Source organism: Equus quagga, chromosome 2 (genome assembly GCF_021613505.1).
Source record: "Equus quagga isolate Etosha38 chromosome 2, UCLA_HA_Equagga_1.0, whole genome shotgun sequence".
Lineage (NCBI taxonomy): Eukaryota > Metazoa > Chordata > Mammalia > Perissodactyla > Equidae > Equus > Equus quagga.
In genome coordinates, this window is record NC_060268.1 from 176,025,520 (window position 1) to 176,041,841 (window position 16,322).

The 16,322-nt window shown below is 51.0% G+C and overlaps 1 protein-coding gene across 4 annotated transcripts in view; it reads right to left on the reverse strand.

Annotated features, from left to right (window-relative positions):
* CHST15 (carbohydrate sulfotransferase 15) overlaps positions 1 to 16,322 on the reverse strand; it is a 78,684-nt gene that overhangs the window by 15,958 nt on the left and 46,404 nt on the right. For all 4 annotated transcript variants that reach the window (XM_046654418.1, XM_046654420.1, XM_046654419.1 and 1 more), the window contains exons 4-5: positions 14,942 to 15,088; positions 11,831 to 11,987 (exon numbers count right to left, since the gene is read on the reverse strand). In XM_046654418.1, the coding sequence (XP_046510374.1) occupies positions 11,831 to 11,987; positions 14,942 to 15,088 (304 nt within the window). The remainder of the gene's footprint in view (positions 1 to 11,830; positions 11,988 to 14,941; positions 15,089 to 16,322) is intronic.

The following is a 16,322-nucleotide window of genomic DNA, read 5'->3' on the forward strand; positions in this document are numbered from 1 at the left end:
ACCCGAGGGGCAGGGGGCTTTAGGCCTCTCTACAGTCCATGTGCATGCTGGGATGTGGGTCTGGAACAAGTCCTTCGCGCCCCACTGTGCCGGCCAACACGTGAGCAGGGACTTCACTCATCAGGAACGAGCGGTCACCCCTCCTGTGTGGAGGCCGCAGATGCCCAACGAGGCCTGTCCATGCCCTCCCCAGCTGGAGCCTGAGAAGGGGTCTGATTTGGAAATAGGGGCTTTGCAGATGGAATTATGTTGAAGATCTTGGATTTGGGAGAATCCAGTGACTGCTGTCCTTCTAGGAAGAGGGGAGGACACAGGGAAAAAGAGACAGAGGCGGAGACGGGAGGAGCGCCAAGGGTCGCAGGAGCCACCAGGAGCGGGAGAGACGCACAGATCAGCTTCTCCCTTGGAGCCTCCAGGAGGAACCGACCCTGCTGACACCCTGATTTGGGCGTCCTGGCCTCCAGAACTGCCAGAGAGTAAACTGCTCTTTTAACCAAGTCTGTGGTAACTTGTTACAACAGCCCTAGGAAACTGCTAAAGATTCTAAACCCAAATTCCTGGGAAGACGGAGGAGTTACTTCTCCCCTACCGGAGACCCTGGCAGAGGGGCCTGAGTGTGCAGGAGGACGACAGCCGCGTGGGCAGCCTTCCCACGGGGAAATGAGAAGAGGCAAACAGGACTCTTGCTTCCTGGGGGACTGTTTGGTTCCCCGAAGAACTGGGCTAGTGCCTCCTAAGAACATCTTCATAAGCATGCTATGATTTCCCACAACTATTCGCGAAGGAAAGAGGGTGAGGTAAGGATCTTGAAGGAGTGGGAACAACTTGGATGAGCTAAAACCATTCAGAAAAGGTTGAGAAGGAAAGAAAATGTATTAAGAATACATATCCAAATGGACCTCAAAAAGCTGGAGCAGGCAAACTCATGTAACAAGGTGAAAAGTAAAGAGAGAAACCTAAACATCCACATATTAGTCTTTAATGTCAATTGTACAACAATGAAGTAGGGGAAAGACACCAACATGGAAGATACACAGGGGTTTAGTTGACATCAGCCCATAATGAATCATCACAGATCTGTAGGGACACTAACGCAACCTCAGGATGCATTAATAGAGGTATGGCATTCAGAATGTGGGAGGATGTTGCTCTGCTCTACCCAGGTAGGTGAGGGCCCAAAAGGATGTTTGCCTTCGGTGTTGGGAGGCAAATGATGTGAGAGAAGGAGCTGCTCCATCGGAAGAAGCAAAACTCAGCAGGAAGAACACCAGCTTCAATGGCTAAAAGGCCCTCCAGAGCCGGGAGGAGACCTGTCCCACACTCCTGAAGGACTGACCAGTAGGCAGAAGGTTCAGAACGAAAGACTGGCTTGAAACGAGGGAAAACGTCTCCAGCTGGGGCAGTCCAGCATGACGTGAGCGGCCCCAGCAGCAGGAGCAGGCGAGGCTGGAAGGGATGAGGACTTCCAGGCTGAGCGAGGGCCAGCTGACCCTGACACCCAGCCAGCCCTGTGCTTTGAAGCTGCCAAGCCCCCTCCTGCTGCACCACCTCATGTCATTATTGTAAACCCTCCCGAACAGACGGCTGCTCCATTTGGCCAGGACCGTTTCCAACAGCATTTCCAAAAATAGGTCCCAAAACGTTGTGGGCCTTCTGTGCTACGGTTATTTTAGAAGGCTGCTGGGGCGGCCCCGTGACGGCGGGCCTGCACCCGCGGAGGGGCTCCTCAGTTCCTCAGCTCTCGGGTCCTGAGACCCCAGCACTGCTGGGAGGGGAGGACCGGATGTGTGTGCTGAGGGGGGCTCCCTCAACCTGGTGCCTCTGGAAGGGACCACATCTCTCCCCACGGGGACAGAGGAGAGGCCAGCAGTCAGCTTAAAGGCGCCACCATGTAAAAGCTGGACAGTTAACCCCAGGGCCACTGCTGACTTCATTCAATGACACTGATGGGGTAAACTCTGCACCTATGTGAGTGGAGGAGGGGAGTACTGATCACTATGGAAACAGGGGCAGCCCTGAACCCAGGGGCCCCTCCTCCCGGCCAGGCTCCAGGAAGTGTGGTAGGAGCCTAGCTCCCAGAATCCTCTTGGTCTCCATCCCTGTCGAGACCACTCATGGTCACGGAGAGCTGCCCCTCACCAGGCCTTGTAATGGCTATTGTGCGAATATCCTCCTTTCGTGCTCACAACCAGCCTACGGGGTCCACATGGAAGGTCAGCACCCCATCTTACAGAGCTTCCCAAGGTCATGCAGCCCAGGAGGCCTCAGGGCTGGGACCCACACAAACTCAGGTCAGCCTGACCCCGTGGCCCCTGACCTCATAGTTTAGAGATGGAGCCAAACCAATGTCTGACTAGAGTGGGGTGCGAGTCACCTGAGTGGATGGTTTCTGGGTTTTCTTTGTTGTGAAGTTTTTATTGTTTTAGGTGCAGCATGATTTGTAAGCAAAAGTCAATTTCGTGACAGAACTACTTAACAAATTACAGAAGACTAAACAGCAACGACGACGTGCAATGGAGCCGTAAGCCAACATTCAGGACAAGCACGAAGAACTTCACCGCCACCACCAGGAAAAGCAAACATGTCTATGGAGCATCCCACTGCGCATGTAGAAAACTACAGCCACACTAATGGGTGTCCAGGTGTCTGTCGTAACGCCAGCACCCCCTGCGTGGTCGTCTGCCACTGGGATGCACTAAGATTCATTGGTTTTTGCAGTAGCTCATTTGATTTTAATGGTTTCAGTTCTTAAATGAGGATCGGCTTGTTGACTGGCCTTCCCTCTAGGTCGAGCCCCTGCAATTCTAGCTCAGACGTCAGTAGTTCCATAAGACCTCTTCCTGTAACTATTTTCTCCTCCTTTGTAATATTTTTGTTCATACCATTTTTAACGGAGATATAATCCACATACCATAAAAATCACTCTTTTAAAGTGAACAACTCAGTAGTTTTTAGTATATGCACAAAGTTGTGCAACTACCACCACTATCTAATTCCAGAACATTTTCATCACTGCAAAAGTGATTACTGGTTTTAACTTGTCAGTTCCCAGAGGGATGCACGTCAGAAGTCACTAAGATCCCTGAGCCCAAAAGGCACATGAGAGCACAAGCTTCAGGGTCAGGTTCAACCCAGTTGACTCCATCTGGGAAGCCGAGAGCCGTGCCGCCTCTCCCAGTTATGGCTGCATGTGGCATAGCCGTGCTCTGAGAAGAGATCCAGGGTGGATGCTGAAGTGGTGGACGGCTGGGAGCAGCTGACCGCTCCTGGGCTGGCTCCCTGGCAGGGCGGCCTCGACTTCCCTGTGATCCTACAGCGCCCACCAGCTGGCTTCTCAATGACACACATGTGAACGGTGACATTTCCTCAACCAGGAGACCCCAGGAGGTAGGCACACCCATGTCTTTCAAGTCACCCCCTCCCACGACATCACATGGTTCTGTGGCCACCTGGAGGGTTGTAATACATGTGATTACAAACATGGAAGCCAGAGAGCCCCTCGTTTCTCTCCATTTGCTGGCATCCAGATATAGATCACTGAGCAATGATAACTCCCCGACTTCTGATATGGTGTTGTCAATAATGATTATATACATATTTCTTACAAGGAAACAAAGGCCATTTAATGTCACTGGGAAGGAGGCCCTTTGTCTCAAGGAATCCCTGAACTCCTTGGGCTATCTCATCACGAGGAGCAAGGAGGCAGGACTGGCCCAGCCACCTCCTGGGAGGAGACACCTGAAGTCACCTTAGGCCATATACGTGGGTGACAGTGAAGATGCGCATGTGCTGCCAGATGAGAGCATCCAGGTCTGGGCATAAAAACGCCACTTGGACGCACAGGTCACTGCGGGGGGTCTTCTCTTCCCCTCGAGTGCAAGTAGGGTTCCGGGTCTGCCTGTTTCTTCCCGAGCACCCAATCGTGGGTCTTGGTTAGTGTTCACAGGACAGAAGGCAGAGCCCTCAGAGGCAATCCCGAGCACCACTTCCATCTTCGAGCCCGCACGTCTGCACAGCACTTGCCCACAATTCGCCTTTGACCTCACTAGCAGGGGTCCCCACAGGCGAGAAAGGAAGGTGCGCGGGGGCCGGGCGGCCACCCTGGTTAAGGCAGCAGTAGAGCCAGGCCCAGGCCCCAGGGTGTGGCACCTCACCGCAGAGTGACGGCCACTGCCCACCAGGGCCGGCCACTATGTGACACGTGCCACCCCTCCTTTCAACCTGCTGACCCCACTCACCAGCCCCGCACCCTTGGTAGGAGAGGTCCCTGCGCTGGCCCTGGTGGCCCACAGTCGACTCCAAGTGCCCACATCTCCCCTTATAACGTCTGCAGACCCAGAACAATGGGCTCTTCTCCCCAGAGAGCCTCGCCACCCAGAACCGCCCTTGGCAAACAACCTGTGTGGGGATACTCAGCACTGCCCACGGCTTTGTAGACATTTCCCAAAAAACAAACAGTGGGAAACACCTGGGAATTTTCAGCAGGGTGGTTTCCTCCCACCAATAACAAGACGTGCTCCCTCACTGGGTGGCTGCTCCTGAAGGGCCTTCAGAGGACCCCTCACAAGGCCCGAGCTGTCCCGGCCTGGGCACCAACAGCTCGCCCGGCTGCTGGAAGGTCTGAGGGCAAACCCTTGCCCTTGAGCAGCTCGCAGTTCAGCCCCATGAGGCACCTCCTGCCACTTTTAGGGCCCATAAAATGGTGTGTCAATGACACTTAGACAAAGTAAGTAAAGAAGTAAAATGCCTGAATTCACCTGGAAATTAATAGGCAGCTTAGAGACACTCCACTATAGTCTTCCTCAAGACTACTGCTTATGACTCTCAACCCTCCACAGTCTTACAGGGAGAAAAGGAGCGTGAGAGCTGGGGGGAGGGTGGGTGGATTCAGAATCGGTCTGCGGCTGTTGTCACGACCTTTACACTCCGACGGCCTTTCTCCCCACTCCATCTCCTGCCCACAGGGGAGTTGTCCTAACTTCCCCTCGAGATATTTATATTAATAATTAATGCATCCGTGCTGAAGAACAGCCTGATTTTTAATCCTAGTGCAAATCTCCTATAGAGAACACAGTGCACGATGGAGTGCCAGCTCTCCTCTTCTGCCTGAGAAGGCATCTATGGCACAGAATCTGCACTGCCAGCGGCCTGGAGGAGTCGGCCTGTTTGGAGAAGGTTTCGGGGCAGGCTGAGCAGCAAGAGATTCTCACCTCCGGTCAGAGGTCCACAGCAATTCAAAAGCACCTTGCTCCTGCTGATGTGGAGATAAGTGAATGAGCTGAATTGAGGCCCAGGGAGCTCACAAAGACTGGGGTCCCACCTGCTTACAGCTTTGCCAAAGTGGGGAGTCATCCTGCTGATGGCTCACAGTCCAGTCTCTCCCAGGAGCTGCCCTCCGCTGAAAAGACCAGCCATACTCAAGTTAAGCCGCCCCAGGGCAGACCACAGCCAATGGCCCGGTGGGTGGGAGATGTCTCCCGGATGGGCTGTCCCAGCTCCAGAGCCCCTCGGGGGTCAGCGGAGACCTCTGTTTCGACTGCCTCACAGCTCAACACGCCCCCTGCCGGTCCTGCCTGGGCCCCTCACAGGGATGTCCCGTAAGCAGCCCCTACAAATCCTGCACACAACCTGCCACCTCAGGGTCTGGCACAGGCTGACAACTGAGCCATGACAGGGCTGGAAAGCTCGGCTCCTCAGTCAGACCAACAGGGACTGAATCCCAGGCTGCCACTTACGAACCAGGTGACTGTGGAAACTGACTGAGCCCCAGTGAGCCCACAGGCCTCACTTGAGCACACATCACCACAGCCTCTCCTGTTTGCAAAGCTCAAAGGAGGCATGGCCCAAAAGGGCTTGGCACAGACCAGGCTGAGGACGTGCTCCGTTAATGCTATGTCACTTCATTGAGGGCTGTCCCCACCCCTCGACTAGAAGAAGACTCCGGGACGGACGGCGGACAGGAAGGATTTTGCTCTCCCAAGTCTGTACCACCTCTGGCACATCAACGGTGTTCAATAAGCATCTAGTGAGTGAGCAGATGAGGGCTCCGTTTGGTTATTGCTACTATTGTTTGCTCTTACTGAGGCCTAATAATAGTGGCTAATTACCTAACATTTTCCACTTGTCCAGCACTGCTGAAGTCTGTTACATACACTAAGTCACTTAACTCTCACAACCCTAGATGTCGGACTATTTTCCCCCACTTCATCAATGACGAAATGAGGCACAGACACGTTAAGTAACTTGCCCAAGGTCACACAGCCAGTGAGTGGCAGAGTTGGTGTTCAAATGCAGACCACCTGGTCCCCAAGGTTGTGTCTCTATCACCCTGATCCTGGCTCGATGCTCACCAGCCACACGGCCCACCGCTCACTCTACAGATAGACTGAAATCCAGGAAACTGGACTCCTGTAAGGGTTTAGCCTGCTGATTCCTCTCCGTCTGATTGACCATGCACATAAGGAGAAGCATTTTCCTGACAGCCTCATTCCTGTCATTGCTGTTCATCATCATAAGTAGCTTAATTATTTAACCAGCCCAGTGGGTTGTTAAAACATCACTTTATTTAAGCAGATAAAGAAAACCCCCCAGGCTCAAGGCGTTTGGGTCAAAATCAAGTTCTCACTCTTAACTGAACTGAGTTCTCCTTCCCTTTTGACTCATCACTATAAACGTGAAACCGGGCACTCATGCCTGTGGTGGCAGTTTCTGCACACTGCATTAAGACCACATGCAGACTGGAAACCAAAAGACAGAGACAGGCAAACCCTTAACAGCAGGTGCGTGACCCCTCTCCGAACGTCCCCCGAAAGATCCACGATGGCGGGCTCAGCTCCTTCCAGCCACTGTTCACATTTCATGTCTCTGAATTAACAGTCAAACTCTATCAACCCTCTCACAAACGCAGAGGCAGGAGGCCAATGCGAGATGTGTTGAAAAGAACAGTCTTGTCCGCTTAAGAATCTAATTAAATGAAGAAAAATTCTGCTTGTAATTGGTGGGTTCTTTTTAATTAACTGGGCCAATTCAGCCTAAGAATGCTTCACTGGAGTTTTAAATTGTCGTTCTCTCTTACACAGGGAAACTTGCAACAAGAATTCTTGGCTGGCCCGTGTGGCCATAAGAACCATTCCATCCACTTTCCACAGTTCCTCTCTGCTCCAGAAAAATAAATGGACACCTTCACATCTTTCTCCAGAAACTTAAGTGTTTGCTTTGGTTTTGCTTACAACTGCAGCATTTTCAAATGCTCTACCTTTGGTCAACCATACAAGTAAAGGCTAAATATGAATCTAAAACTAGAAATGAAAGTTTCTCCCCACCCTTCTGCAAGACTACCTGTAGAGGGAAAAGACCGATTTGGTCCAATCCCCTTGGCAGCAAGCGACCCTGGGACTCTCCCACGCGCAGAAGTGCAAGGTCATGAAACGACTGCAGTGGGCTAACGGCCAGGGCCCAGTTGGGCTCTGAGTGTTTGTTTCTTCAACAGTGACCTAAACACCCAGTATTTATCATCCGTTCCGGCTGGGATAGGAAACGAGCCAGCCATTTCAGATAGGCCATGAGTCATGGGTTTCAAAAAAGAAATTCCTATTGTTACATATTTTTATAAATGTTTAAAAAGCGATGAAACAGCTGCTGCTGTCAGCAACCCACACAGAGAACACACACATGAATACACTCTCCTTGTGAGTGCGGATGCTCTGCCACTAGGCATGGTACCACACTGGCAGTTCTTGTGCTGACTGTAAGGCCCCCGTTTCCTGGAGGACCGCAGAGTGGGACAGAGAGCAGGTGCTGTAGGTGACTTCTAAGACGGCCCCATGATCCCCACTGCTTGGTATTCATACCCTGTAATCTCCTCCCCTTGAGAGTGGCCTGGACCTCATGACTTGCTTCTAACCAATAAAATATGGCAAAGGTGATGGGCTGTCACTTTCATGATCAGATTACAAAAGATGGAGACTTCCAACTCAGTAGCAGACTCTCTCCTTTACTGTTTTTTTTTTTCCTGAGGAAGATTAGCCCTAACATTCACCAACAATCCTCTTCTTTTTGCTGAGGAAGACTGGCCTTGAGCTAACATCCGTGCCCATCTTCCTCTACTTTATATGTAGGACACCTGCCACAGCATGGCTTGACAAGTGGTGCATAGGTCCATATTCGGGATCTGAACCAGCAAACCCCAGGCTACCAAAGCGGAACGTGTGAACTTAACCACTGTGCCACTGGGCCAGCCCCTCTCCTTTACTGGTTTTGATGAAGTAAGCAGCCTTGTGGGCAAGGCCCAGCAGCACGGTATTGAGGGCAGCCTCTAGTCAATGGCCAGCAAAGAACAGAGGCCCTCTTTCCAACAGCCCTTGAGGAAGTAAATTCTGCCAACGACCACATGAGTTTGGATGCAGCTCCTTCCCCAGTCAAGCTTTTGGATGAGACCCCACCCTGGTGACACCCTGACTGCAGCCTTGGGAGAAACCTTGAAGTAGAAGACCCTGGAAGCTGTGCCAGGTTCCGACCCACAGAAACTGTGAGACAGCGTGTGTTGTTCTAAGCTGCTAAGTTTCCGGGTGATTTGTTACACAGCACCAGAGCACTAACGCAGCAGGCAACCCCACCCCGGGCTAGCGTCCTGATGCAGGCCGGGCCATGGCACCTGCCCTTCTCCTCCTTGGCACCATTACACTCATCAGGACAGAGTCAATGCCTCGCTCCTCGGATAAAGTGCCAGCTCCCGAGGGCAGGCACCGGGTCCCCTTCACTGTCCACTGATGTGCGTGTGCTCAGCAGCCAGCACAGTGCCCAGCATGTGGTCGGGGCTCAATAAACATTTCAATTCATGAACTATTTCTGCCAAGTCAGGACCAGGAAGGTAAGAAAGCTTCACTTTCAGTTCCTAGTATAAATAGAGCATTTGTTCTTAAAAGAAAAGAAGAAAACATGATGACTACTCGGCGTGGCCATCTTGTGGCCTGGGTGCCTTCTTAAGGAAGGCGGGCTTCAGGCTGAGGTCTGAGATGAGTTGGGCAGGTCCTGCTTCTGGCTCAGCTGGCTGACCCTGGGCAGCACGACAACACTCCCTGTTCAAAGGCTCACCTTTATGGAGCTCATGTCCTCAGGGGTGGAATCAGAGCCGCAGGAAGAAAGGGATACAGCCAGGAAAGCTGGCTCCACTCTCCAACAAGAGAACACGTGGCCTTTACCTGTGCACTCTCTGTTCTCCCTGCTCAGATAGCTTCTTCCCCTTGACCATGTTCCTTCTTTGTTTAGTTGGCCAACTCTTACTCATCCTTCAAAACCCAGCCTGGCCTTGGCTCCTCCAGAGCAGCCTTTCTGGACCTCCCCCCAGGAGCTCACTCCCTCTTCTATGCCACATCTCGTCCGCCCTCTCTGCTATGGCGGAATCCACAGACCAGAACAACCACAGCCAAGCCCGTCTCCCAGACCAGCCGAGAGCTCCCGCGCCCCCAGGGCTCAGGACAAGGCCGGTGCAGACGAGGCCAGATACAGACTGGTCCCACCCCTCCGTGCCCAGGGAGCGACAAAAGGTGGCGGTTTTGACTCTCTGGACCCTCTGAAGTTGAGGCGCAGCATGACCTTCCTCAGAATGAGGAACTAGGGCGATGTGACAGGAAGACAGTCAGCAAGCAGAAAGCGCCCCTGAGAGTGTTCCAACTTTGTGAGCTGCAGCTGGGGCGCCTGGGGAGGGAGGCGGAGCAGCTGTGAAAACACCTCAGAGGGCGGCAAGGGGCCACTTGGTCACCAGGCCTTTCCTTCCAAGGCTGGCGGTTATGCAATCATGTCCACACGAGAGAACCACTGGTTTGTGTCAACTATTCTCGAACCCAGGGGACCAGCTCACTTCATGAGCGGGAGGGCCAAGTTCCTGCCTCCAGAGTGTGGGAACGAGCAGGTAGGACATGGAGAGCTGCTCCAAGGTCAGTGGCTGCCTTGATACCGGAGTGGATGGATCTTTGAGCCTGCAGGATGCAGAGGGCGGAATAAAACCACCCATGGCACAGAGACGTGCCGGATGGTGATGCCAGGGGTGGAAACGGAGCAGCACCATCCAGCTCTCCTCCAGCCAGATCATGGTGAGAGCAGCAGGGGCCACTCCGAGAACTCTAGAGGGACGCAGCGACACACGCAGGGAAGAACTCTGACGCATGACCTTCCAGGGCAGCAATGCACAACAAAAGAAGCAAGGTGTATTCACACAGCTGTGTACACACACACACACACACATACACACGCCACACTTATCTGCGTAAACAGTCTGGAAGAAAATACACCAAAAGAGAAATAATAGTTATCTGGGTGGAGGTTATAGGTATTCTTCAAAACAGTTTTCCAATGTATCTTCTAAAATTTCCACAATAACCATGTCTTATTGCTATCACTGGCAAGGATATGGGGCCAGGAAGGTATGCCCTCCGAGAAGGAAGAAGGGGTGCACGAGGTTTCAGGGGCTGCTGTAAGGAACCACCACGAACTGGCAGCTTACACCAATAAGAATTTACTCTCTCGCAGTTCTGAGAGCTGGACACCAGCAACCCAGGTGTCAGTGAGGTTGGTTCCTTCTGGGGGTTCTGAGGGAGATCTGCTCCCTGCCTCCCTCCCAGCCGCTAGCAGTTGCTGGCAATCCCAGGCACAGCTTCTTGGTTTTTGGCAGCGTCACTCCACCCTCTGCCTCCATCATCACATGGTGTTCTCCCTGCGCCTCTGTGTCCAAGTTTCCTCTTCTCATAAGGACACCAGCCACTGGACCAAGGCCCACCCTACTCCAATATGACCTCATCTTAACTTCAGTCCATCTGCAAAGACCCCATATCCAAACAAGGTCACATTCACACATACAGTGGGGGTGTTAGAACTTCAACATATCTTTTGAGGGGGGCATGATTCAATCCAAACAAGAGGTAGTCAGCCCAAAGGAAAACAAGACAGAGAGGGCTATGGTTGCTGTCTTCACTATCTGGCAGGCTCTCCCATTTCAGAAGGATTAGACTTGGCCTGCATAGCTCTATGGGGAAGAAATGAGTCCAAAGTGTAGACACTCCCAAAAGACAGATTTGGTCTCAAAATAGGAAGAATGCTGTCAGAGAGCTGTCCTGAGCTGGACTGGCCATCCTGAGTGGGGTACTCCCACCTAAGGGTCCTGGACCAGACTGGAGCCCTCTTATCTCTGATGTGGTGGTATCAGTCAGGGGCACATGGGACTAAATGATTTTAAGGTCTCGGCAGCCCCGAGATTCTGCCATCCACACAGAACTCATCAATGCCAGAAGCATTGCCCAGCGCTGGCCCAGCCACCCCACACCATTCACTATCACGCTAGCTCTGTCTCATCCACACTGGGCAACCCCTGTTCTTTACAACAAGGCAGCTCAGTTGTCATTTTTCTTTCTTTTGGTCTCTTAAGGAAAGCCGGAGCTGACAACATAACGGCATCGGACAAGTCAGGAGATATGGAATTCTAGGACTAAAACCCTGCAGAGAAACTCAACACCCCTCATTCCAGGGGCGTCTCTCGTGCCCTGACAGACCCCGAGGAGCAGTCCCATGTCCCCAGGTCAAACTGGCCAGAGGCTGAAGGCCCAGAGAACAGGGTCAGAATGGCAAAGAAAACAATCCACAATTTGTTTAGACACAGTGAAGATCACCCCAAGAATAACATTTACGTAAGAAACAGCAGTAACACTGCAAGTTAAGCTTGTTTATTTAAAAAAAAAAAAAAGAAGAGGCAAAATCTTGTTTGTGACACGAAGACTGTCCTTCAAAACTGCCTTTTCTCCCCCCCCACCCCCCGAAACAAAAACTCTAAACTGCTCACCTCTCCACGGGGTCCCTGAGCATGACAATCAGTTTTGCGTCTGGCTGAAAGGCGTGGATGAAGTCCTGGGTCAGAAAGGGCGGCTCACCATCCGTACTGTTGTCGTAGAAGAACATCCAGGCATTGTTATCCCACATGGTGGAGGCGCTGGCCTCCCCTGGAAGCAGAAAACACTGCAAATGAGCAGAGCCAAGTTCCGGGCTCCCACAGAGAAGCCCGTGTTAGGGCCACACTTGGCTCTGATGCCTTCCCCTTAAATAGCTGTCAGTGAGCGAGCTGGTCCACCACACTAGCAGACGGGACTCCAGAGAGAGGAGGCTGCCGACCACCCTCTGCTGCACTGACACTGGCGCCAAAGGACCTCCACCTGGAAATTAAGGTGGTCCATGCAACACAGCATCCCTCTTCCTCCCATCTCCTCTCTCCAGGGCGTGCAAAAAACCTCTACCAGCATCCAGCCTCCCAATTTCATGATACTTAACTTTGTTCATGACACACAGCTCTGTGGCATTTTAAGGGCCCATTAAGAATGTACTAGATGGTTTCCTTCAAAAAGAAACAGTGATAAAGAAATAGTTTGGGGAAGCTCATCCTCATTAGGAAATTGAATACAGTCTGCATCAGTCTTTCCTTGAAATCACACAGGTTAGTCCGAATGAGAGGACAGTTTTCTCAGGTTCTATGTCCTGCACACCCACCCACCCCACCGCCCTGCACACGGCCAGCATCCACTCAGTACGGACTGGGGACCAGGATGCTGGTTCCAGCCCTGGTTTCATCATGGTCTGCATGAATGAAGGATGAAACCGTTACACATACATCTAGGACAGGGGTGGGGCCAAGACACAGACATTTCAACACCGCTTTCTCAGATAATTGAACCAATTCCCTGACTTTCTTTTTTCTAATACAATCTTCAGAGATTTCAAAAGAAAGGCAAATCAATTATACAATCGATTTCTCGACATTTTACATGGGACTATATAATACATCTCACAGGCACTTATTCAGAGAAAATATGAGCCAAGACTAAGTCTCTTTGCTGAGGGATGGGTGCAGTACACTAACGCAGGAGGTGGCAGGGCCCTACCTACTCTGGTGAATGTGCGATCATGCCCAGGTGAGCATTTTTGTGCTGGTCTTTCTTTTTTTTTTTTTTTTTAAAGAGATAATACCATAGAATACAGAAAAAACAAGTCAATCAGAAATCCTTTGAAAATTCTACTCACAGTGAATAAGGGAATATTAGGACAGGGAAGTATCCAAAACTGAACTAGCACAAATTCTGTCAAATCTCATAAATGAACTGGTTCTAAAAAATAGAAGGATCTGTCCATCCATCCATCCATCAATCCATCCATCCTTCCTTCACTCATCGTTCCTCCATCATCCATCCATTCAGAAAGCATTCATTTGGTGTCTAATATGTGTCTGGCATTGTCTTGGCATTGGGGATAGATGAGGGAATCCAGACAGACTATCCCTTCCCCTCTCAGACCTTACAATCTAGCGGAAGACTGACAATTCAATAAACAGTCAGAGCCCCACATGAGCACTCTGACAGGGCAGAGCAGGGGGCCATGAGAGTAGAGGCAGGGACCTGTGGCATGTCTCAAGCCCTGGCCCCAGAGAACTCAGCCACTCAAGTCCTGCGTGACTCTAGCCGCTCATTGAGGAAAGGCACTCTCTGACCTGTGGGCTGAGAGGAAGAAAGATTCTTATGCTTCTCCCATGGACCTAACTGGAAGAAGCCAAAGCGGAGCTGACTCACACATCAGGGCTGAGAGGAGTCTGGAACTGATGCGGTTTAACAAGCTCATTCTACAGATGTGCAGACTGAGTTCAGGATCACGAAGGCTGCCTTGTCACTTGGCACAGAGCCGGCTGTAGGCACGAGCAGGGCTAGATGCCAGCTCTCCATCTGCCTCTCCACTTCCACAAAACTCAGCAAACTCTGCTTTAGATAAATAGCAGAGCAGTAGAAGTATTCTTTATTTTTCCTTTTAAAATCTACAAGTAAGTAAAATTAGAAAGCCGAACTCAGGCTTCCCTTTTTCACTCATTATCTTAGGCTCCATTTCCTAACCTAGGATGCATATTTTTAGCTCTTTCACAAGAACATGAGATTTTCCCAGAGGCATACAGGGTAGGAATCACAGTCAAATATTAATTAGATTCCCACTTTGAGGTGTTTGGGCCCAAGGCTGCAAGAAAATAGCTAGTAGTCAATTCACACTGGAAGTGGGATATGATCTCATCTGGCTCCCAGGACTTGATTTATTTGAGTTTAAAAAAAAAGAAGAAATAAATCAGGGCTTAGGCATGAAAGCCTGTCCCCTTGATTACAACTGCTCTTAGTCGCTAATAAATTCATTGAATTTGGAGAATCAAAATATAATAGATTCAGGAAAATAAATCTGCCTCAGGTAACCGATTTAAGTAAAACACATGATTAGATTTCTCTCTTTCAGAAGGTGTAGGTGGATGAACACCTTCTCCTAAGCTGACTCCAATACAAAGAGCGAACAGATATGTTTTTTATAAAACATTCTGGTGAATTTTAAAAAAGTGATTATTAATCAAACCATTTCATTTTGAATGTCTAAAGGCATTCGGTTGACAAGGGCTGGGCTTTTTCAATAGCAATTAGTCACCAAGGATGTGTCAAGGCATCTATTTCAGGAGAGGCTGACTCTGTCTCCACAGGGTCCCAGTGGGCAAGGATTCCAAAAGCCACAAGTGTTAAATCAAAGACTAGTCAAGTTAATTGCATTTATGATCCCCCATCCAAACTTAGATAGGTATACCCCGAAAAGAAGTCAAGCATGCCAACTTACTTTAAATAAAAACAGAGAAACGGCAACTTTTTTAAAAGGCCATTTCAACTGTGCTGGAGTCTCCATGGAACTAAGCCTACTAAACATTTCTGCTTTATAGAAATTGTACAAGCGATATGAACGTTTTAAGTAGGGGTAAGAGTGACAGCCAGTAGGAAAGTACGCTCTCAACAGATGTCAGCAGGCATCACACAAATGTTCCACAGCTAGAGTGAAGCCAGAACTGACTCAGGGCAGGAGCGGGGCCCCCTCAGGAGCTACACAGAAGCCGTACCGATAATGATTCGATTCATCTTGCTCTGCTCCTTTGCAGAGCTGGCCTGCAGGCCTTGATGAATCTGGTGGGCGGCCAGGTCAAAGAGGTCCAGATAATCTTCCACAGGGTAGCGGTCCCTCAGCCCATCTCTCAGGCGGACGATGCCTACAAGAACCAAGAAGCAGGAGTTACTGCAGATAAAGCTGCCACCACCCCGGGGAATGAGCAGAGAGGGATGGAATGGCCCAAGGGCCCACCTGCAGCAGTCAAGGCTGCCCCCAGTAAGCTGCAGGAGGGGGCAACAGCGGGAGGGGCATCTGCGAACTGGCTGCCTTCTTTTAACCCATGTGCGCTTCAAAGGGTGGAAGACACCACCATTAAGCTGTACAATGGCAGCTTATGGATGGCACACCCATTCAAGAACTATAAACGCATCTGCATGAAGGCCAGAGAGTTTGGGGCTGGTTAACATGTGCACCAGGTGAGACCCTGAAGTGGCCAGGCAGCAATGGCATCCAGGATGTAAACATTGTATTAAACAGCAAAGAGAGGTCTTAGCTGAGGTTCTGTCTCCCAGCCTATTCGATCAAGCAGCCTGTCCATCTGTCCAATCAAGGGTAACTGATGCTGGACAGGCACTTGAGTTGAACTTACTAGTTGCTCTGGCATCGGCCACACGCGGCCTAAAATTTGCCCCTTGCCTTAAAAGTAGGTACATTTCCCTTGTAAACGTACCAACAACACTTTCCCAAACCACAGCTACCAAACTTAAAGTGGAAAGCGGACCAAGAACATCAATGGGCCAAACTGCCAGAGGTTCAAGGTGGCCCTGGACACCAGATTCCAGAGGCACACCCCAGCTGCCCTTCTCCCCACTGGTGGGAACCTGGTTTTCATTAGGGAAAACCGTGAGCCGTGTAGGAAGAACGCTGACAAATGAGGAACGCGAAACCCTGGCTCCCACGGCTGCCACCGCCAAACCATAAAGACACACTGACATCCTCTCCTTCACTCCAGGAGGAACAGCAGAAGGATGAGGTCATACATTCGTCAGCAAACACATTAAGTGTTGGTCTAAACTTAGGATCTACTAAGGAAAACTTTTTAAATTCCCTTCTAACCAACCTGGGTCCTTTACATGGAAAACACCCTCGAGGCCCGCCCAGACTGTGGCATGTGTCACCCCTGAGCTCCAGTGACCAAACGTCTCCTGGCAGAGGAGGAAAGATCAAGGAGAGGAAGCAGTGACCCAGGGCGGCAGGGTGGCGCAGGTTGGGCGGAACAGAAAGCAGCCTGTGGGAGGGATGGGTGGGTGGCGTCCAGGGCAAGCCCTTGGGAAACTGGTGCTGCAGCAGGGCCGCCCAGAACTCTCTCCACGTCCTTTTCACTCCGACCGCAT